We start from the raw sequence: 24,187 nt of genomic DNA, 5'->3' as shown, positions 1-24,187 counted from the left end.
TCATTTTGTTCCAAAGATATTGACTATCAAATAGTGAGTACACCTTGTATATAAACATAAACATAAACATAAAAATCCTGGAGACGAGCTTATGGTTACAGAAATGTAACTTTTATGTCTTCTTTGTCATTTCTCGTCATTTTTTAGTATGTAGATTATTTTTTCGGGTTTAGGGTAATTTTTCTGTAAATTTTTGGAATTTTAAGGGTATATTTTGTCATGTTAGTCGTTTTAGGGAATTTTTCTTCATACGTTTCCAGAAATGTGAATATTATGCAAGTAAAGTGCTATTTCTCTTTCTCCTGCCTCTACAAACCTAACCGTACCACTGCCATTCAACCGTTTAAATGTAATGTTTTTTTTATTAATTAGAAATTTTAATTGTTCACAATGGGATGCAATGAACAAGTGCAGTCAGACATAGGTCTATTCTAGCATGTAAGAGTTAGCGTCTTCTCACAAGTGCAGAGAACAGGAAGACACCCCGTCGCGAGTTCTTAGAAATTTTACCTGAAAGTGTAACTATGAAATCTTTTGTGAATTCGATACTTGACAGCTTGTGCATGCCATAACTTAAAATAGGGAAGTTTTAATAACCCAAGCCAAGCTTAACATTTGTCAAGATTCTGACAGAAAGTACGTTGGAGCTCAGAAACCTAAACTCCTTGTAATCCTTAAACGGAGTGGAGGAATAGCTAATTAAGAAACTTCTATTTTTCAAATGTAACCAATCACTAAATTTTAAGGGTGTGACAGAGCCGAGACGCTGATGGAACAAGGACCGGAGAGTTCGAAAGGAAGTCCGTTGTCGAAGTCAGACACCTGCCCTTGAAGAAATCAGACGTAAAAGTCACACACCGGATATCGTAGAAGCAAGACGTAAAAGTTACTGGTTTGAAGTTTTATTAAGAAGTGGCTCAACAAGTGTTCAATAATAATAATTCATCTAAACTTGATATGTGCTTTTGTAGCTTGTGTTCATTTCTGCTTCTCCGAGTTGTGGCCCGTTCAAGGCTCTGAGATAGAGACCCTCAGCTCTACCGAATCAACAAATCTCACCTCCTTAATATTAAATAACCCTGAGATATAAATTAAATAACCCTGAGGTAAAATTTAGTACAAGAAAGAAGGATCTACGTGTGTGGGCGAGAGAAAATAATAACTGAGTTTAACAAAAGGTAAGGTGAGAGGGCGCCGGTCACGGTAGCCGAGGGGTCTAAGGCATGCACTGTCTTCGCTCGCTCAGAAGCTGGAATCGTGGGTTCGAATCCCACTCAGGGCATGGATGTTTGTGTGCGTTTTTCTGTGTTTGTCTACAGGTAGAGGCCTTGCGACGAGCTGATCACTCGCTCAAGGAGTCCTACCGTATGTGTAAGATGTAGAAAAACCGAAGTGAACGGAGTTCATGGAGGTAGGCCTAGGCCCACTGGCTGGGACTGTAGTGCCAAGGGGAAAAAAAAAGATGAGAGGGCAGTTATAAAGTGGCGTCAAAAGTAAAAAAAAAAAAGGCAGCCTGCAGCTTCACCCCAAATACCTGCTACCACAGTTTGCAATAATAAGTTGTAATCCTGCCCCGTCCTTTCCGTTCGTTTTGTGGAAAGTGCTGACATTACAAATCATAAAACATTTTAAGCTGGCAGCAGGGTACGACAGCGGTCACTCACACTGCGGCCTTTTCCAAGTTCTGTGCAAAGGAATTTGCTTAGTTACAAAAATTTCTAGTCGGAATCCCTCGCTTTTTCTGACATACTGTTGCGCAATAAAACTCCGTCTGTCTTCAGTTTCTCGCCCTTGACCGTACAGACAGGGATACAGTTGACGAAAGGTTCTCAGCGTGAAAAGTTCAGTTCTGCGTTGCACTAGAGCGATTCATTTTATCACGATTCCTAAAGCAAAGCTATCTAAATCGTGTCATTTAAATCAGATTGTAGCTGAATTTGGAGATCATATATTTTCAACTGATGGTAACATTTTATACTGTAAGATGTGTGTGCCGCTAATTTAGCGGCAGAAAAATGTTTCACGGTACAACATATTGGCCGCAACAAGCATATGAGCAGTGCAAATGATGTGGAAATAAGTCATCGGATTTTTCACAGATCTGTGTGATGCTCTGGTGTCCGCAAGTATTCTGTTTTGGGCTCTGAAAAACGAAAAACTGACAATTTTTCTGGAAGTGAACTGTGGTCGTTCTATCTCGGATGATTCCATCCTCAGGAAAAACTACCTTTCCAAGTGCTATAACAATATCCTGAAAATGATTAGGAATAAAGTGCATGGGAGATTTTCGTTTCTATTGATTAGACCTGCGATGAGGAGGCTCGCTACGTGGCAAACGTCATCATTGGAACCATGGAAGTTGATGGACCAGGTGAAGTATTTCTGCTTACGAGTGAGGTGCTAGGATCCGTTAATCATTCCACAATTTGTAAACTCTTTGACAGGTCGATTTTTCTACTGTGGCCAGAGGGTATACGACATGACGTCATCTTGCTTTTTATGACCGATGCGGCCCCATATATAAGGGGCAGTCAAATGAACGCGAGTCATCACGCATAACTCACACGGCGCGGAAGTTGGTAACACTGAAATTTGCTTACGGTACGAACATCTGGTGGGGACTCGGGAAAGCAAGCGACAACGTTCCATTGCACACTAGTCGTTTGTTTATTGTGCTGGAAGTAAGGTTAGCGCTACGTGTGGTCGTCCAACATCAGTAATGGAGGCGGGTAAAGAAGAACAGCGAAGAGGAGTGCGCTTTTTGACTGCTGAAGGAGCAGGACGAGAAATTCATCGTCGCATGTCTGTTGTTTACGGCGAACACAGCATGTCACGTTCGTGTGTGCTGGCGTGGCATAAGAGATTGCGAGAGGGACGTGTGTCCCTGCAAGATGATGCTCGCCCAGGAGAGGCTCATCGTGTCATCACTTCTGATGTTATTGCTGCGTTGGATGGTCATATCCGGGCAAACCGACGGATCACTGTGGAAGAAATTAGTCTTTTGATGGAAATAAGTCACGGTTCCTTACACGCCACTGTGACAAAACACCTGCTGTTCCGCAAAATCTGAGAACAGTGGGTTCCACATCAACTCTCGGAGGAACAGAAGACTCAGAGAATGGCTGCATCACTGGGTCACTTGCAACGAAAGGAAGAGTATGCGTTTTCTGTCCCGTATTGCCACTGGGGACGAAACTTGGTGCTACCATTTTGAGACCAAGAGCAAACGGCAGATTCAGCAGTGGAAACACGTGAATTCTCCTCCACCGAAGAAATCCAAAGCCGTACACACAAGTTCCGATAAAGTGATGGTGACGTTCTTCTTCGACTGCAAAGGCCCTCTGCTTGTCGAATTCTCGAGCATGGGGCCACAATCAGTACACAGCGCTATGAAGACACTGCAGAGACTGAGACGTGCCATGAAGTCAAAATGCCGTGGAATGCTACTGAACGGCATTATCCTTCTTCGCGATAATGCGCGCCCCCCCACTGCCAACTCTGTGAGGAATACGCTGCAGAGATTTGGTTGGGAAGTGCTTCAACAGCCCAGAGCTCTCCCCATGTGATTTTCACATTTTTGGAGACCTGAAGAGACATTCGTGGACATCGGTTTGCATCGGACGAAGACGTGTGTGGCTGGGTAAAGATGTGGTTCCGTAGACAGCCCACAAGCTTTTTCAAAGATGGGATCCCAGTGGGATAAATGTATTTACAGTTTTGGAGATTACTTTTGAGGTAAGAAATTTTCTTTAATATGTTTTGGCTTCTGACCCGCTTTCATTTGACTGTCCCTCATATTTTAAAAGCAGGCAAAGTCAATAAAGTCATTTTATACGAAACTGGTGCACGTTACTTGCCTAGCACATGCACTGCATAGAGTAACGGAGGAAGTGAGATCAAGAGTTCCTCAAGTTGGTGCTCTCATGTTGAGGACGAAGAAGATTTACCTCAAGGCTCAAGCTCGTAAAATGCAGTTTAAGTCTGTAGCTCCTGTGTTCCACTGCCCCCAGAACCCGTCATCACAAGGTGGGGAACGTGGACTGATGCAACAATTTACTATTGCTATCATTTTCAGGTACGATCGAAACCTGATTCAGGAGGCAATTAAGAGGCGATTGAACCCGGGTAATGCTTGCTACCATTCAGTCCAGAACTTTTTGTCTTCTTGTCTGCTGTCCAAAAACATAAAAATTAGAATATACAAAATTATAATTTTGCCTGTGGTTCTGTATGAGTGTGAAACTTGGTCTCTGACATTAAGGGAGGAACATAGACTGAGGGTGTTCGAGAACAGGCTGTTGAGAATATTTGGACCGAAGAGAGACGAAGTGACAGGAGGTTGGAGAAAACTGCACAGTGTGGAGCTTCATAACTTGCACTCTTCTTCAAGTATAATTAGAATGATCAAGTCAAGGAGGATGAGGTGGGCAGGGCATGTAGCACGAATTGGGGAGACGAGGAATGCGTATAGGATATTGGTGGGAAAACCAGAAGGAAAGAGACCACTGAGAAGACCAAGGCGTAGGTGGGTGGACAATATTAAAATCGATCTTAGAGGGATAGGATGGGATTTATGGATTGGATTGATCTGCCTGAGGATAGGGACCAGTGGAGGGCTCTTGTGAAGACGGTAATGAACCTTCGGGTTCCATAAAATGCTGAGAAATTCTTGAGTAGCTGCAGAATTGGCGGCTCCTCCAGAAGGGCTCAGCTCCATGAGTAAGTAAGTAAGTGAGTATCATTTTCAGGTAGTGAATAATGTAGATTCAAAGAAGGTGGAGGATGCGAGGACAATTGAAGCTGCTGAGGAACCGTTCTCGTGCAGCGAAATGGAAGGACAGCTGGCCTTCATAAAGGCAAATTCCAGTTCCTTGACGGAAGGGATCAAATGCTTATATGAGAAAGGAGCAACGCTAGAAGATTCGCTCGCTCTGGTGAAAAAAATAGCCAATGACTTGGAGAAAGTGTCAGGGGACATTGGTAAAATTGTGTCAAGAAAAATGAAAAAATGTTCTAGATAAAAACTCAGGTTATGAAACATTATGCAGCATTTCTCGAATTCTAACAGGAGAGTCCTTCAGCACTTTCAATATTGAAAAGAAACTTACTGCTAGTGATTTGGTACACTTCAAGTCCTGGTTATAATACACATAGACTATAAAGGAAACAACGTTTAACAGAACGAAAATAAATTGGTCGCAACTGCACTACGCTACGGGTCGCAGGGTTATAATTTTGTTCACGACTTTCTGTATTAGCTAAAAAAAGAACTGCATTACACGTACCGTGGAAGAAATACGAGAAATATGGGTGTTATAAATGTCTTAAAGCTAAAACAATGTAATGTATCCTTCGCGAAACGACGTGTCAGTGAATCTAAAATGGAAGTGCTCGTTGATTTGGCCACAATATCTATCTAATACTGCTGGGAAAATAAATCTAGCAGAGTTCTATCTTCTGGAATATAACGCCATGTAGTCTGTTTTAAATCAAACAGCGTTTCGGAAGAAAACTTACGATTCATTGTTAGGGGCCCTGGAGGAGAATTCCTTGTTTAAAAATTAGGCATCGAGTTTATAAATATTGTGGCATATTTGCTCAAAGCAAGAACTGTGAAGTCAGCAGAGATAGTCGTTGCTAGGGGAACAACGGACGTTGCTACGCAGTGGCTCAGTAGCCATCACGTGGTCACCCAAACACACAAACGCAACAATGGAGTGACTGTGGGAAGCGGTGTTTTCTACGCGGTCCATGCCGAGGCCTAGTTATAAGCAGATAGTTCCCCGCGCGAAGGCGAGTTCGAATACCTCCACCGTAGCCCTGCGAGTCGTAGGAAGCGACATAATGGGAACCCAGTGCCTGGAGTTATAACTGCGTCGCCTTATTCCTTGGAGATATAAATACGGGGACCTCGCCCTCCAGGTTTGGAGAGTCTCGATCTGAGACAGTAAAAATGGTCATGGGTCCCTCGGGAATCGGACCCGAGAATGACTGCACTGGTGAGGGACAGTAACAATTGTCAATGACAGACCCATACACTCGTCAGATATGACGCCTCACATAAAAAAAAACCTGCAACTGTCTGACAGTAATAAAAATCTGGTCTTAGGCCCCACATGGGTGCTTGACACCAAGACAGACTGGCCGATTGACCGTCGTCGTAACATAATTTTGACCTTGACCTTGCAGTTAGTAAGTTAGGGGAAAGGTCCGTGAGGGTCCCATAGCCGTCAGATTGTAATATTAGGTCCCAAGTTCTGTGGGACTGGAAACCAAGAATCACTGTGCTGGTGAGGACCGGCAGCAATTTAGCAATTAGTTAGTGAATTGCCGGGGTTCAGTCGTGAGATCTTGCTGTGAAAAGCTGGTAGCTGAGGCTGAGGACAGATTGGGACTCCAGAGGAAGGGGAACATCCAACGTTGGAAGCCGCTACGAAGCTAGTGAAGACGGTAAAAGATTGAGAAGACCTAGCGTGTTTTATAGTGATCTGTGAAGTTGTGTAGAACAAGTAGAGCATAATCTCTACTTGCAATTTCGAGTTTTAAGAGTTCAATAAAGCAGATTACCAATCCAAACCCTGTCTATAGCCACTAAAATCATGACAGTATTAACAGCCCAATTTTCGTGAAATTTGATATGAAGAGCCACTTGACCAGGAACCTTGCCGGTATGTGGATGAAACGCAGTATTATTTTGAACTTCTGCTAGGATATCTAACATGCTAACATTGCAATGGTGATTCCTGTCATCTAAGATGTGATCCAATACAATCTGGTCTAAGTGTGTTGACATTTTCGAGGAAAGTGCTGCCTCCATCTTCAGGGTAGAAAAGTGAAAACCTCATACCCTATACTCTTCTACTCTGCAGATGAAGACAGCATGCCCCTCCGAAATGCCCGTAAACTTATGCCAGACTATACGGCATCATATTCCAGAAGAGAGTAATACTTATAATAATCGCACTTAGAATCTTACCCCTCAATTTCGAATAGTGTTTTCGATGTAATGAACAATGGTTGTTTGATATTCTTAAAATTTAATTGGCCCTTTCGGAATTGACATCACTTAGTACAAATAAATCGTCTACTAACGCTTCTCCTTTATGAAGCAGATTATGAAATGAATGATAGACATTTATATCAGATCGCAGTCTTCTGATTTGTGAAACCGCGTCGGTGGAAACCTATTTCAGGGTCGCCCCTGAGAATGGAGACAATAAGTTCCTGCGAAACGTTAGGATTCACAAACAGTGCAGAGGACAATCTGAACGGCCCACTTACCTCTGTGAAAACCTGAAAACTTATATTAGACATTTATTTGTTGCAGATGACAAGAAATTACTTTTCCCATTGGATGATGAAAAAATGCTAATTCAGTTCTTGCGCCCTTGCAAGTACTATCCGAATAGTGCATATGAGAAGGTAAGTAATGGCGAAGGATACCCAAGGCTTGTTCATTCGAAGAAAGCTAGATTTATAATTATCGGAGCTCATGTATTAGATCAGTGCACTAATTCCTTTGACTGGAGTCTTTGAGAAGCCATCAGTCGCTCAGCTACTCAGGAACTTCCCAACATTTTACGGAACCCAAAGGTTCTTTCTTGCCATTGTAACAAGAACCGCCAGTGATCTCTATGCTCAGCTAGATGAATCTGACTTTGCTTTCAACTTTTTGCCGTCTATGTCCAAACTTCAGCTAATATTCACTCGACTTCTTTCTCCTTATTGTATATCACGGCATATTTCGGCCTAATCGGCCATTATCAGATGTACAAGCTGTTGTGATGAAGGAGTCTACTGCTCTGCTTTTCTTTTGTGTAAATGTCTCGGACTATTCTAGGTTACATGGGTTTGTCGTGCTGTTGCTATGCACGGATTTGATTCATGGTTTTGTCGGTTTATAGATTTTCCTTTGGTTCAGTGTGGGACTGTCCTGAATGTTTTTGTTGGAAAGGAAGCCTGCTGCTTGCTACAATGTGCCTGCCACAGAACCATATACTGTCCATAACTTAAGTTTTTCGGGCTTCGGCTCTGGCTCAGGACTTTGTTGGAATCGGAGGAAAGTTAATTTAATGTATTACGTAATCGAGGTGACTTTTCTCGCAAACAAAATAAAATAAACTGGCAACTGACGCAATAAATGAAGTATTCTCGCATGAAGATTTGAATAATTTCACTTTCACAGTGACCTTTTCTCCGGCTGTAATCTAACTATCCAAGAACTTTTGCGTAACAGGTTTACCAGTAATATACAACTCACTTTCTAAACAACATGCCAGATTTACCACCATCAAGCAACTGGTTCAGCTGTTCAGGGAATTACATAAGAGTCCTGATTCTGAAAGGAGAATGTTGGCGTTATTTGGGCATGTGATCAGAATGGATCAATTCAGAGTGGGTAAGATTTTTTTTTAAAGTAAGCCAGAAGGTAGAAAACAGTGGGAAGGCCCATACGGAAACGGAGGAAAGATGGAGCGAATGATTTGAGAGAGATGGAAATGAGAATTCTTTATTATTTATTTAAACTGCAAATTGGTTTTTACCCGGTGGCAGTGATACTACAATAAGACACAACACACAAAAAACACACCACACTCAAACAAATTACAGCATACAAAACTACACAAACAATGAATTCAATGCAAATACAATTACAACTACTACAAATAAATAAATTAATATTAATAAAAGAAATAAGTATACTATACACTAAACAGTAATAGTATTGAAATACTGAGACAAAAGACAAAGAGTAAAGAAGAGTGGTTATTTGCAGTAAATAAGACTAAGATTCTTAGAGTGAAGGGTTGAGTATGTCAGGCGTGTAGTCTTTATGCTCCTGAAAAATGTTTTAAGACAAGACTAGAAATTTCTATGAAGAATACTGTTTAATTTTTTCAGTATGTTATATACATACTATGTTTTATGCGGACATGAGACGTGACCTCTCATCTAAGGAACAAAATAGATTGAGAGTGTTTGGTGATAAGAAAACTGAGGAGATAATATCTGGACATATTAGAAGTGAAGTAACACGAAGTTGGAGAACAATTAATACGGAATATCATAATTTATACTCTCCGACCAAGATTCTATAAGCTTTTCGCGGATCTCCTGCAAATTTCCGCTTCCTAATTCTTCTTGATTTGTGCATCTTGGACGGAGAACCTGAAGAGGAATGAAAACTTGGAAGACATGCGTGTAGAATAGAAGATGACATTAAAACGGATCTTGAAGAAAAGATATGGGAGTGTAGAACAGACCAACTAGCTCGGGAGAGAATTAAGCCGAGGGCTGCTTTGAACACAATAACAATCGCTCCAAAAAACACTGAAGAATTTCTTTAACATTAGAGTGGCAATTAGCTTCTAAAAAAGGGCTCGGGTTGTGTACATGTTATTTTTGTATACTGCATATATGATGTTTGCTTGCAAGCAAGATTTATATGGGTGTGAAACTTGTCTCTGACATTAAGGGAAGAAGGAGTGAGGGTGCTTGAAACCAGGACACTGAGCAGAATATTTGGTATATATGAGACAAACACCGTCTTAAGTGTAACAATTTAATTGTAGTTCTTTTTTCTTTCCCTCCTCCACACTACATGTTTTGACCCTAAATGGCCATCATCAGGTGTGTATTCTTACGTAGCTGTTACACTGCCTGTTAAAATTTGAAATCACCAGTCTTTCTAATTGTATAAAATCTTTGTTAACCTACACGCGTTAATTTGATTTCTAAATTTAGCACTTTTTTAAAACTTTAATTCAAGTTAAAATGTCTGCAGCACTATAGACATAGGGCATGTACCCTGAGAAAATTTTAATTTCAAAATTTGAAAAAGAAAAAGAACAAAAATCTTATAGACATTTTAACTTGAATTAAAGTTTTAAAAAAGTGCTAAATTTAGAAATCAAATTAACGCGTGTAGGTTAACAAAGATTTTATACAATTAGAAAGACTGGTGATTTTAAATTTTAACAGGCAGTGTAACAGCTACGTAAGAATATACACCTGATGATGGCCATTTAGGGCCGAAACATGTAGTGTGGAGGAGGGAAAGAAAAACAAAATACAATTAAATTGTTACACTTAAGACGGTGTTTGTCTCATATATATTGTGTGAGTGTAACAGGATGCTCAAATATAATATCAGAATATTTGGGCCGAAAAGGGATGAAATTATAGCAGGTTGAAGAAGACTGAATAATGAGGAGCTTCATAACTTGTACTCTTCGCCACGTACAATTCAAATAATCAAGTCAAAGAGGAAAAGATAAGCAGGCATGTAGCATGAATGGTGGAGAAAAGGTATGTATGTTGGATATTGGTGAGAAAGCCAGAAGGAACGAGACAATTAAGAAGACCTAGACGTAGGTGGTAGGATAATATTAAAATAAATCTTATACTTAGGATGGGGTGGAATGGACTGGATTGATCTGGCTCAGAATGGCTCTTGTTAACACGGTAATGCACCTTCGGGTTTCATAAATTGCTGGGAAGTTCTTGAGTAGCTGCACAAATAGCGGCTTCTCAAGAAGGGCTCAGCTCCATGAAGTTAGTATATATGATCTCAGAATAAGACCCAGTGGAGGAATTTTGTGGTGACGATGAATTCTTTAACAAAGGAAATCCCTTGAATATATGAGATCCTACAAAGTGTTCTCTAATCTAGAGAGTTTATGTTTCGTGTATTATTCTCGGATGATACGCAGTCATGTATATAGGAGGGAGATTCAGTAAATAGGTCACAAATTAATATAAATCGTAAAGCATGTGATATTCGAACCTGTAAAAACATTTATTTCTAGACATATCCTCCACCAACAATAATACACTTGTCCCATCGCTTTACCAATGCGTTGAAACCCGCGGCACAGTAATCTTTTGACTGTTGTCCCGTTACACAGTTGCTTCTGTCGCATTCTCCACAAGGCGACCTGGTCGGACATCATCTGCGACTTTCGAATGTCCTTGAGAGAGCTGCTCGACCCAGTTGTGTACGCCTTACGCGACAGACACTTCCCATCGTAACCAGGAATATTTCTTTACGAATATCCTTTTGCATTGAGTTGCATTGGGTCCCTTTGCCCACACAGAAAGCAAAACAGAACGCTTCTCTTCGATAGTATACTCAAGCACGGTCGCCATTTTGACTACTGAGACCAGCCTCTGAACATGCGCATGTGCGTCTACTGCCTAGACTGCGCTGCTGTGTTGTTATACAAATAGAAAATATATTACGTCCATTACAGCTGTTTTGCTTCCTTCTGTGACTTATTTACTGACTTCCTTTCGTGCTTGTTTTAATGTGTGCTATTGCTTCGTTTGTTGTTTATGTTCACTAGTTATCTTCTTCGTACAACTGTATACACACTCATAAGCATACATCAAGCTCGCCAGAATCTATCGCAATTAGGTCAATGCAGATTCTTAACTAATATTTCCGTTAAGAATCCAAACAAAATTCAATGTACCTGAGTAATCTCTCTCTACACCGAAATTGTAATGATGCTGATTGAGATTATAGCAACACACTGCACTGCGAACGCGGGTTCCAGAAAACATTAATTCTTCCGGTAGGTGGAGCTGCAAACGATAGTCTTTCTGTCGTCGTCGTCGTCTATCGCTATTTCACGAATAATGTTTGTTTACAAGAGAATTTTCAAGCCTTAATTTTGTATCCTTTTTATATGCAATATTACAATTAAATTGAGTACCCAAGCATATAAACTAAGTGCATCTTTACCGATTCCAGTTCACTATTATTTCAATTCCGAAACGTCAGGGGGGGGTTATAACTGGATTTGACTACTGGATTTTTTGCAATACGTCACAGTTGTAGTAAATATCGGTTGCTGACGAGCTAAGTTAAACTAAGCTAAAGCTCGTGTTTAAGCAGAGACAATTTCGCGCCGCAGAAATATAAATGACTTTTTAGTGGAACAAGAGATCTCCTTTATTTACCGGCTTACAACTTTTCTTTCTGAAGCAGTCGTTCGTTTTCGCTCCAGACAGCTCGAATTTAGAACGAGTTTCTTATATTTATCGTTCCGTTACACAGAGTGTTGGGACAAGTGGTAGCGTAGTTGATTCAGGCAGTATGCTACAAGCCTGAAGATCGCTGGTTCGATTCCCAATGAGGTCACTGAATTTTTCAATTGACCTAATCGCTCCAGCCGCACTATAACCTTGGTGTCGACTCGGCCTCTAACAGAAATGAGTACCACGAATCTTTCTGGGGGTAAAGGGCAGCTGGAGCATAAGGCTAACAACCTAACCGTCATCTGTGTTCCGAATGTCTAGAAAAATGTGGTAGTCTCGACGTCTCACAACATTATAGGCCTCCACGGGCTCTTACAGGAACAACTTTTTATTTTTCTTTACACAGAGAAGTAATATAATCTTAAAACATACGGATGTATTTAAATGAAATGGAAATAATGTAGAACAGATTCATACTTCGTCCGAGTTCTCATTTGCTTTTTAAAAAAATTAATACGTGATTTGAAGTCCGTTTAAAGTCCAGAAGCTAAGTTCATGGAGATATGGCGATTTCTCTTCATGCAGACAGTACATAAACACATAATTAGCAACCGATCAGCAAAGGAAAGTACCCGTTAGGCGAACTGCGTATCCAGTAGGCAAACAAGTCACTGTCCTTCGATTACGAAAACCGAACACGAGGTAACATAAATATTTGCAGTTTTATTTTTGGTTCGAATGCGCTCCAAGTCTATATTTTTCTCGAAGGCGTTTTACGTATACGCCATTGGTATTAAAACACACGAGAGAGTCGAGCCTGAATTTTCTGATTTTGCTGCTACAAGGAAACAAACTTCAATGGAGTACAAATTTCTAGGTTGTAATTCGGAGACAGCAGGACATGTCAGAGGAAAACACTGCCTCCATCTTCAGTGCCAAAGAGTAAGGGAAGCAAGAAATCAGCAGAAACAGGCGGCAAGCTAATAGAACCGAGAGCAGCTTGCAGTCTCTGCTAGCTTCTTACATCTTAGACCCTGAAGATGGAGGCAACATGTTCCCCCGAAACGTCTGTTTCCGAAATACACGACGTTATAACCAAGAAGATATCATTCTTCATAGTCACCTCTGTAAGTTCCTCAAATATAACAAATTTCTGTTTGTTCCCTTATGTTCTTTATGGCTGGGTGAAAGGTGAAGTAGTCCCTGTGCTTAACTGATTAAACACTACGCCACGAAGGCATATATGGAAGTGGATAAATAGAACTATATTTTTTATCTCCACATTAGTTGGAGATGAGTGGTCAGTTTCACGCCCCGGCCGCTCTTCCCCCCGTATCCAGTGGAAAGGAAGCTGGGTGGGCCCCAGAACCGGCTTGGACGACGTGGAGAAGAGAAAATTCTTGATCCTACCGGGACTCGAACACCAACCCCTCTGTCGTCCAGTCCGTAGACAGTCGCTGTACCTACTGCGCTATCCCCTCCCCCTTGATGCCTAATTATCACTTGCAAAATGACGCTGTGTTTTCCGCACAAGGTAACTAGCTACATTATTTTACGAACAATGTGTGTAAATATGATCAGGGCTAAACGCCGTCCGTGAGGACGGGAAATTCAGTTCATCTTTCTGCAGACTTAACAGCAGTACATTACCAGACACTGTAACGAGACCCGCCGTTGGTAATATAATTTTAAAATGAGAATCAAGGAGTGTGACTTAAGTAAGAAGTACTGACTGAAAGGAAAATTTAGGAAAACAATGGCTGTTGGAAGATATAAATGAGCATGAAAGAAAATGGCTTAATCATGTAGAAAGGATGCTTCCTGTACTTTTGATATAGGAAACTATTTTTACTGCCCCACTGGAAGATTGGACATTGGACATCCTTGACGAAGATGGGCACGATAATTTTTTTAGTCTGGGCAGGGCCATGACTCAGTCCTTGAACTGGTAGAATAAAAACCACGACAATACGTTTCAGTAATCGTGGCGTCGCTTATGGTTTAAGATTGAATAATTAGACAACGATGTCAGCGCTCGAAGTTCAATGTTTTATTTACATTGTTGAGTAGCATATTTAATTCACTAAAAATTAATGGTCACGATATAAACAAAGCCTCCGTGGTCTAGTGGTCGGAGTTCCAGAGGTCCTGGGTTCGATTCCCAGGGCTACCAGATTTTCAGAGTAGTGGGCCTGGAACGGGGTCCACTCAGCCTCGTGAGGATAATTGAGGAGCTGTTTCAAGGAAATAGGAGCTCCGGTCTAGAAAACCGAGATTAACGGCCGTGAGGATTCGTTGCGCTGACCACGCAACACCCTCAATCCGCTAAAGTTGGCACTAACTTCGCCGACAAGCGGCGGTCGCTTGGTCGGTATAGTTCGGCTTGCGAACTACAGGCCACGGAGTTCGTTTTTTTACATAAACAATGGAGTAGCAGAAATTAATTTCCATTTAACAAATAGTAAAATAGAAGAGAAGGAATGGTTGTAAACTGCACCGCCCCTAAAACTGTGCCCTCCCAAAATTCTACCTGTCTTGCTTTCACTGTCCATCTGGCCTTAGACACAGTCCACTTACTTGGAACGTAAAGTTTATTGCATTTGAAGGATTCGAGGTTGTCACGAGAGTGGCTACGAAGAATACTAACAATCAGACGTTTCAGAGAGACAGTCTGACTTCATCTTTAGTGTCGAAAAGTAAACCATGCAAGATATCAGCAGAGGGAGGCACCAAGGCCTAGACGTCAGGCAATCTCAGAACTGCACTATGCTACAACCCAGAGGGCCATAGTTTTCACTAAATTAATATAACTGATAATTAATTATGTCCTTATAAATGGCCCCAGAACATGTAGTAGGTTAGGAACAGCAAGTCTCCTATACAGAGTTCTACTTGAGAAGCTGACAGTTGCTCATTTAGCTAGAACTGTGGAATCCGAACGTTCGGAAGAACCCCTCACTATTCACTATACCTGAATCAGATGAACCCAGTAGACACCCTTCCATCCTATTTCATTAAGATCTATTTTAATATTATTATCTACCAAATTGTATTTTTCCTTGAGTTTTCTCTGCTAAATCTCTCTATGTATTTCTATTGTGTACATCGCTCTGCCAACTTCATCTTCCGTAATTTTATTATTCTAATAATATTTGACGAGAGGTACAAGTTATGAAGCTCGTAATTGTGTAATTTTCTTCCCCCTCGTTTTACTCCCTCCCTCAGGTACAAGTATTCTCCTCAGCACTCTGTTATCAAACATCTGTATTCATTCATTTATGCAAGAGACCAAATTGCCCCCCCCCCCCATCACCAGTTTCTGTATATAAATTCTTCAAACCTACTTCAGTATCGATGTAGTATCACAAGAACCTCTTTCGGGACTAGGTGTAAATTTGTGTTAATATCAGCGACTACTTCATGAGTGAAGATAGTTTTCATTAAACATGAGCTCTCAAATTTATAATTCTAAATTTTTAGAATAGCCACTGATGCTTGACTAATCATCTGCTACGGCGATGTTTCTTCCTATCAGCCTACTAGGTAGGCATCATGACCAAATTATTCTATACCATTCAGGCGCAGTTCCTGCGAAATGTCAACAGGGTAGCAAGCACTACAAATGTAACATAGCGAAGACGAAGAACAGCTCTTTCCTACGGTTGCTACTTCTCTTAATACGATTTCGGATGCTTGTCTCTCTCCCTATATACTGTCTTGTGTATAGAGTGATTACAGACAGGTTTATAACAGGATAAATAGACCCTAGTATGCAGTGGATAAGGCTGGATGGTCCCCAAAGCTGATCTGGACACTAGGGTATAGAGGAAAGTCTCTTGCCCCTACCGGGAATTGAACCCTGATCGCCCAGTATTATAGCCTTCGCTCTCCAGGTTTCTGTGGTAGCTGGTTATAGAGCTGAACTAGATGGAATAGTGATCATAGATCGTATATTTAACGATTTTAACGAGGAAATACTCTACTGGCCTTTATCTGGAGATACTGAGGGAAGTAGTGAACTGCTCTGCAGAAGATAGCCAGTAACAAGGCTGACATTTGAGTCACGCAGACTTAACTTTAAAATACACGTACAAGCCCGGAAGTATACCAGATAACATGGTAATAAAGAAAGGCAAAACGGCGTTCCCCAGGCTGTAATATTAGCCGAGGCCGCACCAAGCCATTAAATGCTGTTACGACATAGAAGAACGGTAGCAGTTTTCGAAAGTGTATACTGCGGGAACACGCATGCATTCAACTGCATGTGGTCTCTTGTTTAGAAAACATCCTGCTGTAGAAAGTTGTTTCCGCTGGGCGCACACAATGGCCCTCGCTGTAGGAACCGACGTCAACAAGTAACTTGCGCCCACATATTTCATGTGGCTCCAGCCTCATGTCATGTGGCATCTCTCTTCAGGCATTCCAAACAAAATATGCACATGCTTTACGCATTACGTCAGCAAGCGCGTAACATTTGGCGATCTCGTCCGCCTCTTTGAGTGTCAAACCAGCGTATAAGTGCCTGTTAATTTTGGCGTGTCTGTCCTTTTGTATATAATGCAGTAACTTTTCTGTGCCGGTCACGGTAGCCGAGCGGTCTAAGGCATCGTACTATCTTCGCTCGCCCTTGGCACGGGATCGTGGGTTCAAATCCCACTCAGGGCATGGATGTTTGTGTGTGTGTGTGTGTGTGTATGCGTTTATTCTGTGTTTATGTTGTCCTGTATTGAGGTAGAGGCCTTGTGACGAGCTGAACACCCGTCCAAGGAGTTTTACCTTCTGTAAAAAAAAAAAGATCATGAAACTGAGAAATCAGCCCTAAGCTCCAAAGGGGGTAGCGGGAGGAGAGAGAGAAAACTTATCGTGTGAGATTTGAGGTTATCATGGCGTTAGTTCAATGTGTGATCGGGTAGAAGTTATAGACGTTTTGGACGAACGTACTGCCCGTATGTTGGGCCTGAAGATGGAGGAAGTATGTTTCTTCACTCAGGGTCATATCTCATATTCGAACTTCCACCGGATTTGGTCGTGCGGGTGATGAACAAAAATTTAGCAGTCCAAAATCATTTTGGTACTAAATATACAAGATTTTATCGCCAGAGAAATGTTGATTTTCGTAAGAGGTTAAAGTGAACAACCTAATAGTGGACATAAAACTATATAAATAAAACTGTTTAGACCACCTGGAAAGAATGGACAGAAACCGCTTACCCTGCAGGGTCGATGAGATGCAGGAAGACAGGAAAAATAGAAAGATCAAGAACAATTTGAGGTTAGAGGAACAGGTCTTATAAGATCTAACCCTTTTTATTTTCACAAAGGAGAAGAAATGTAATTGTGAAGTTCCACACTGTATACAGACGTAAATTTATATAGGCTATATATTAGGTATAAGCATATGCTACATATTGTATGCATATACATATGCATATATAATACATATATAATATATCCTATTCCATTACATTACGTACGAATGTAATGAAATGCGACAGACTTGAATGAAAATACGAGTATAAACACAGATTGAAGTAGCGTGAAGAAATTATTCTTATACTAGGAAAATTTGAACTTCGTAATTGTAAAGCTGTACCTTTACTTAAATATTATAATTACTTGTTTAAAAGTAAAGGCAGTTGGGGAAATGTATGCAAAAAATACGGATGGTTCCATCGAAAACAATTAACTAAGTGTACTGAACTGTGTATACCTACAAAACGGTCTGAAACATCTACTTTGCAATTTTCTTTTGCTTATTTATCGTTTATTTAGTCACGCTCTCCGTACCTCCGAACACACGCTGCCAAATGATAAGTTTATAGCAAATAAAGAACTCGGAAGCACAGGTTGATAGGAAATAATGAACTCAGAAGGACAGGTTGATGGCAAAATATTGAACTCGGAAGGATACGTTGATAGCAAATAATAAACTCAGAAGGACAGGTTGATGGCAAAATATTGAACTCGGAAGGATACGTTGATAGCAAATAATAAACTCAGGACAGGTTGATGGCAAAATATTGAACTCGGAAGCACAGGTTGATGGCAAATAATAAACTCGGAAGCACAGGTTGATGGCAAATGTTGAACTCGGATGCACAGGTTGATAGCAAATAATGAACTCAGAAGGACAGGTTGATGGCAAATATGGAACTCACAAACACAGGCTGATGGCAAACAATATACTCGAAAACACAGGATGATGGCAAATGATAAAGTCGGAAGCACAGGTTGATGGCAAATACTGAACTCGAAAGGACAGGTTGATGGCAAATACTGAACTCGGAAGGACGTGCAATGAAATGGCCACAGCCTGCTGTAAGGTATAATATCTGTATTCGTCCATAGAGACTGAGCAGAGCCACATTAGTCGTTGTCCCGGTCGCAATTGGAACCGGTGATCTCCGCCTTCTGAGAAAGATTACTCGGTTTGAAGTCACGAATTGAATGCTGTACAGATATTCAAGAAATTTAGTTGAACCATTTCTGTATCAGTTACTGGTTTTGTATTCTACAGGTAAAGAAGCTGTACACGTTCAAGTTCCGGAATCCAAAGCTGTATGATGAACTGGTGCCCTCGGCGTTAAGGAACCCGCTTCTTCAAGACGTTCTCACAGTTCTGCCTCTTAGAAATCAGTGGGGCCGAAGAATATTCTTAGTTGAAGTTGGTAAGTTCTCAGAATTACTGGGGTATCGGACTTTGTCCATCGTCCGATATTCTAAAAACTAGAAAACAAAACGTTTCGGAAACTGGGTCTGTTTCCGTCCCCAGATGTGGGTGAGAGATCAACAGGGTAGTGTCTCCTCCCACAGTCAGTAAGGCTTGGTGTCGAGCCCCACCTGGGGCGTATGACCAGATATTTATTACTGTTTGACAGTTACGGTCTTATTTTTGTGGGACTCCCTCTCTGATGTGAGGTCGGGTCTGTCTTCTGTATATGCTGCTGGTCCTTGCCAGCACATTCTTTCTTGGGTCCTAGTCCAAAACCAAAGCGAAACCTCTAAACTTTTACAACATACTTGCTGACCATTTCATAACTTTTGACGGAGAGTATCTCAATATATGTATATTCTCTTTTCCCTAGTCCGAAGGCGGCTGGACTCAGTTTCACGTGGAAGGGTAATTACACTATCAGAAGAAATTAGGAACATATCGTAACCACATTATATACTCTAAAAATAAAGAGAGAGTTTCGTAGAATTGCCACTCGAGGGAACCACCTTCCAGTCGAGAGCATGCAGGACTTGTTCCTCACAACGGTGGTTATGAAGAGTTCTACATTCTGGGATATAACGCAATGTATTCCGTTGAACGTCAACCGGCATTTTGGAGGAATATTTCATGTCGATCTTCAGGGTGGAAAAATAAGTCAAAAGAAAACCAGCATGAAACACGTAGCGAGCAGAGCTTTATATGACAGAAGACAGAACCCTGCACCAAATATGCACATTAGCGTTATCTCCCGCATGGGATAGTTGATAATTACATAATTAAGTGGAGGAATACGTTCTCTTTATCTTTTAATTAGGAGAAATAATAAAAATGAAATGTAAATTAAAAAATTGGGAGAGTAACTAGTATGCCCATTACGGAACTGAAAGAAGAATTTTTATGTTCTGAAAATTGAATAGGAAATCAGTTGTGCTTAACACGGTTAAATTCCTAATTGTAAGAAAAATCTTTCTGGAAAAAGTGAACAGTTGGTTCTTACGGCAGTGACAAATACGATTACTGCGTTCTGGAATGTGACACGATGTATTCTGGTAGATCAATAATGACGTTTCGGAGGAACATGCTTCCTTCATTTTCATGACAATGAGGGGGGTGAATTGAACGGATTTTTTAAAATTGTGAAGTGGTATGAACTGAGGCATGTAAGTTATCGGCGATCTTACTTCCGATATCGAATCTAGTTAGAAAAGAAATTCGGTTACAGGTTGGGCCATCCAAATATATTATGACATGCATATTCATTGCAACGCAACGACTTGGTAAACACGGCTCAACAGTAGAGAGACTTTTTTCTATGTGGTCCACGCCGTGACCGTTGCTGTGCAGTGGTGTGATAAACACGACTAAAATAGTACGGGGAAATAGAAAACGATGTTGTCCGCGGGGTCCGTGCAAAGTAGTTAAGAAGAAGAATCCAACAGAACAGTAGTCGAGTCGAGGAGAGTCGAGTTTCGAGACACCAGCCTGCCAGGATATGAGCTATGGGAGCAGAGGAACTGAGTGGAGTCTTCGGCATTGTCAATTGCAGATAATGGTAAGAAAGGAATTAGGCTATGCACAGAAGATTTCATATTTGATTTGAAGTGACAGTGAGAATGTTATAAATCCGTTGCCAGGATATGGCTAGTGAAGACTGAGAAAGCTAGTGCGTGTGTAACGGTGAACTGTAATGTGTGTAAATCAGGAACAGCGTTGTATTGCCTGTAGTTCTGAGTACTGCGTATAAGGGTCAATAAATTCAATCCAAAACCCGTCTTATAAATCACACAAAAACACATACACGTGACAATATATATAGGTGCTACAAATACGTGTATTTAGTGTTTCCTTGTGAAATGATGCTCTCATTGAGATGCTTATGAAGAATACTACTTCCTTGGATGTCATCCAGTGAACTTCTACCAGACTACACCGCGTCATGTCATACTGTTTCCCTGTTTATCAAGACTGGTATATCGCATCAAATATATATAATAATAGCGTTTAAATTAAGAACATGTTCGTGTATCTGAACACAATGTAGCGTGTACAGCCATTGCTATGCAATAGGCGAATAAACAATGGTTTTATGTAACCCGTTTCTAGGCAACGGATCGCTAAACACGCTCCCGCGGCAACGAATACAATCATAGCAAAAGAGTTACTGTTTGAAATGGTGTTTTCTACTCGGTCCGTGCAACGTGATTATAAGAAAGACAATTGGGGCGACCCACTAAGTTGTTAGCTGTCAGTTGACAGAGTCAGTTGAAAGTCAGCCTGTGAAGAGAAGATTACGAGGGTGGTGTGAACTGGCCGCCAGCCTGCGAGCTAATCAGTTGTCGGTTGAGAGTTGAGTTCTGTACAGGAGGCTGTGAAGATAGAACCTGTGCGCGTGGAGCTGAAGAATCTACACTGCTAGAAACCGTTCTTAGGTAACGATAGATGCAGACACAGTAGGCTATAAAAAGGCTTAGCGGGAGCTGTGGTGATTTTGAAGTGTGTGAATGTAAACACCCACTCTCCCATAAGCCTTCATGGTGAAAAAGTAAAGCTATCCCTGTAACAGGCCGTGAAGACCCATATGGTTGTCAGACGTTGAGGGTCCCACATTGTCTAGACAATCGTCTCAAAGATGACGGTAAGGTTGTCAGACCTACGCGCCGGCCGCGCTTTACATCCCAAGAAAATTATTTCATTAATTCCTGGTACTCATTTCTGTTAGAGGCTGAGTCGATCCCAGGGCCATAGTGCCTCAACCAACTATGCTACCGCGTACCCCAAGCCTTCATGGTGCAGTGCTAAATTAGTTAAGCACAGGGACAATCTTTTATTTGATTAGCGATAGCGCTGTAATTACTTGTAGTTTCGAGTGGTGTGTATAAGTGGTCAGTAAATCTATTCATCCCATCTACAGTCACACCTCTAAATGGTGACAGTATTTTCTTTATATGCTTACAGGAAATTGGAAAGTGAAAGATGTTTCGCTGAACGAACTTTTCAGATGCATATTGCTACTAGTAGAAATAGCCATCACAGAATATCGCACTCAGATTAGTGGCGTAGATGTAATTTTTGATCTGGAAGGCCTCAGTATTCAGCACATCTACCAAGTCGGCCCCTCCTTCGCCAGTAATATTCTCCACTGGGCTCAGGTATGTAAATAAATCAACGACTATTCTTAGATTTTCTCGGAAATTGCGGTTGCGTTGCGGTTGCTAGTTTCCTTGGTGTGCCCTCGCCCTAATAGTACGAAAGGTACTTTTTCTTATCGAGTTCACTTACAAAATAGATAAAAATAATGAAACTGTTTACATAATGTATCAATTTAACATCTGCATGTGTGTGTACGTTACATTAGTCCCCTGCATGCTTATTTATTAAACTTGGTTGACAATGTAAATAGAAACAGGATACTTGAGGATCTTACAGCGGTGACAATGCAGGGCGCGACCCTCCGGGTTATGAAGTCGTGTAGTACGGTGCAGTTCACCGAGGTTTCGAAGGAACATATCTCCCCTGTCTTCTAGGTCAAGGAAAGAAACCAACAGTACGCAGACGCAAAGCAGGGCCTGGAGATGGAGGCAGTACCTCCCTCCGAAACCTTACTACGTGACGTTAAAACCCAGAAGGTTTTATCATATTCTCAGTAGCAGGTTGCTTTAACGCGTTTTCTGACATTTGAAAGTTAGAGCACTTAGAAAATAAAACACTTGACTGATCTTCGCAATTGTTAAATTTAGATTCCAAAAACGAAACAGGATGTAACCGAAAGATGCGGGCGAAACTTTGGTCACGAGTTCCATATACCAAAACAAGAAAAAATATCCACATCAGCTTGTGTCCGGAAACATTTATAAGTTATAGCATAAAGAGTACATTTATAACACGTGCTCAAAATGTCCTGCATGAGATTCAACGCATGCATCGACACGTCTCATCAGTGACCACCGCATCCGTTCAAAGATGCCGGAGTATTTGCGGATAGTCTGACAGGCATTCACAATGCGACGGCGAAGTGCTTCTTCGTTGTCAACAGGAGCTGCATACACAAGGGATTTTAGGTGTCCCCACAGGTAAAAATCCAGGGGACTCAAATCTGGCGAGCGTGGCGGCCATGAAATGGGTCCTCCTCTACCTATCCATTGTTCATTATAGGTGTAATTGAGAATATCTCGCACAGCACGGCTAAAATATGCCGGAGCACAATCATGCATGTACCGCATTTGTGCTCTGACTGTCACTGGTACATGTTCCACTAGCTTTGGCAGATCATGGAAGAGGAAATCTCGGTAGTGGTTCCCTCTAGGCCGATGTGGCAAAACATGCTAGCCTACCAAAGAACCGCCAAGAACCCTGCATACACATTGATGCTGAACAACTGCTAATGTCTGCACAGTATTCTTTCAGTTATGACTCACAAATTGAGTGTCTCCGGACATTTTTTAATATGGATATATTTTAGTTTATGTGAAACTCGTGCCCAAAGTCTGTCTACACCTTTCAGTAACACTTTGCATATCATAATCTATTCTTTACGACTGTTTCGCGTGTGGAGGCGGGTTAGGATATCGCCACCGTAACCCTTTGAATCACAGAAGGAGACGAAAAAGGAACCCGGTGCCTGGGGGTATAACTGGGCCACCCTGTGACTGGGGGACATAAATACAGGGACCTGGTCCTCCAGTTTGGTGGTTGGACGCAAGGCTGAGGACCTTGCTCTGTAAAAAAATTGTCACGAGATCCAAAAGAATGAAAACCAGATGCAATCTGGCAGAATCTTCTAAGGAAGGTTGTGGCTCAAAAAGGGGCGCATTGCCAACCACGATGATAATTGCTTACGCCCGAGGAGTAGCATGGCTAGTTCTTATACGTAAAATGCGATGTTTTATCTATAAAATCACATATAGATACCTAGTGACGAAGCAGGTGAAAGCAGATCTCCATATGTGTTACACCTGATATGGTCTCCTAGCAACCACAGAGCAGACAGGGTTCTAGGAAGCGTGGAAGTAGAAGGGTGTTGTTATGGACAGGTCTCCTTGGAACTTTATGTACACGTATCAACAGTAACATTTCAAATGTTTCTGTTTTTGTGTTTCAGGAATGCGCTCCACTTAGGTTTAAAAGTCACCACATTGTGAACCAGCCTTATGTATTCAACATGCTCTTCGCAATCTTCAAGCCCTTCCTGTCACAGAAGTTCCGAAATAGGGTAAGGACTTCTAAAAGACTAGGTTTCCAAGCGACCTATGTACAACTTGTGGTCTTTTTGGTTTAAGTCAGAATATAAATTATAAAAAATGCTAGAATTTTCGAATAACTTGCCAACTCATTTTTCAGGAAGGTAACAAATGAATAATTTCTACCCCCTTCAATACCACGCAATACCAGAAATGTAATTCATGAAAAGCAACTGTTTGCATCGAAGACTCCCAGGGGAATAGAATAGTAGATCAGAGGAAAGTGCTGAAAATTTGGGAAAAGTATATTACA

At 41.3% G+C, this 24,187-nt stretch overlaps 2 protein-coding genes across 2 annotated transcripts in view; one reads left to right on the top strand and one right to left on the bottom strand.

Moving 5' to 3' along the window:
- Positions 1-24,187, bottom strand: part of LOC111874492 (transmembrane protein 18) — a 131,158-nt gene that overhangs the window by 96,486 nt on the left and 10,485 nt on the right. The gene's annotated exons all lie outside the window — the stretch shown is intronic.
- LOC111874490 (alpha-tocopherol transfer protein-like) overlaps positions 1-24,187 on the top strand; it is a 41,062-nt gene that overhangs the window by 11,102 nt on the left and 5,773 nt on the right. The window contains exons 2-5 of the mRNA XM_023870035.2: positions 7,328-7,422; positions 18,500-18,650; positions 21,653-21,846; positions 23,796-23,906. Of these exons, the coding sequence (XP_023725803.1) occupies positions 7,328-7,422; positions 18,500-18,650; positions 21,653-21,846; positions 23,796-23,906 (551 nt within the window). The remainder of the gene's footprint in view (positions 1-7,327; positions 7,423-18,499; positions 18,651-21,652; positions 21,847-23,795; positions 23,907-24,187) is intronic.

This window comes from Cryptotermes secundus, unplaced genomic scaffold, assembly GCF_002891405.2.
Source record: "Cryptotermes secundus unplaced genomic scaffold, Csec_1.0 scaffold532, whole genome shotgun sequence".
Lineage (NCBI taxonomy): Eukaryota > Metazoa > Arthropoda > Insecta > Blattodea > Kalotermitidae > Cryptotermes > Cryptotermes secundus.
This window is presented reverse-complemented; position numbering and strand designations above follow the sequence as displayed.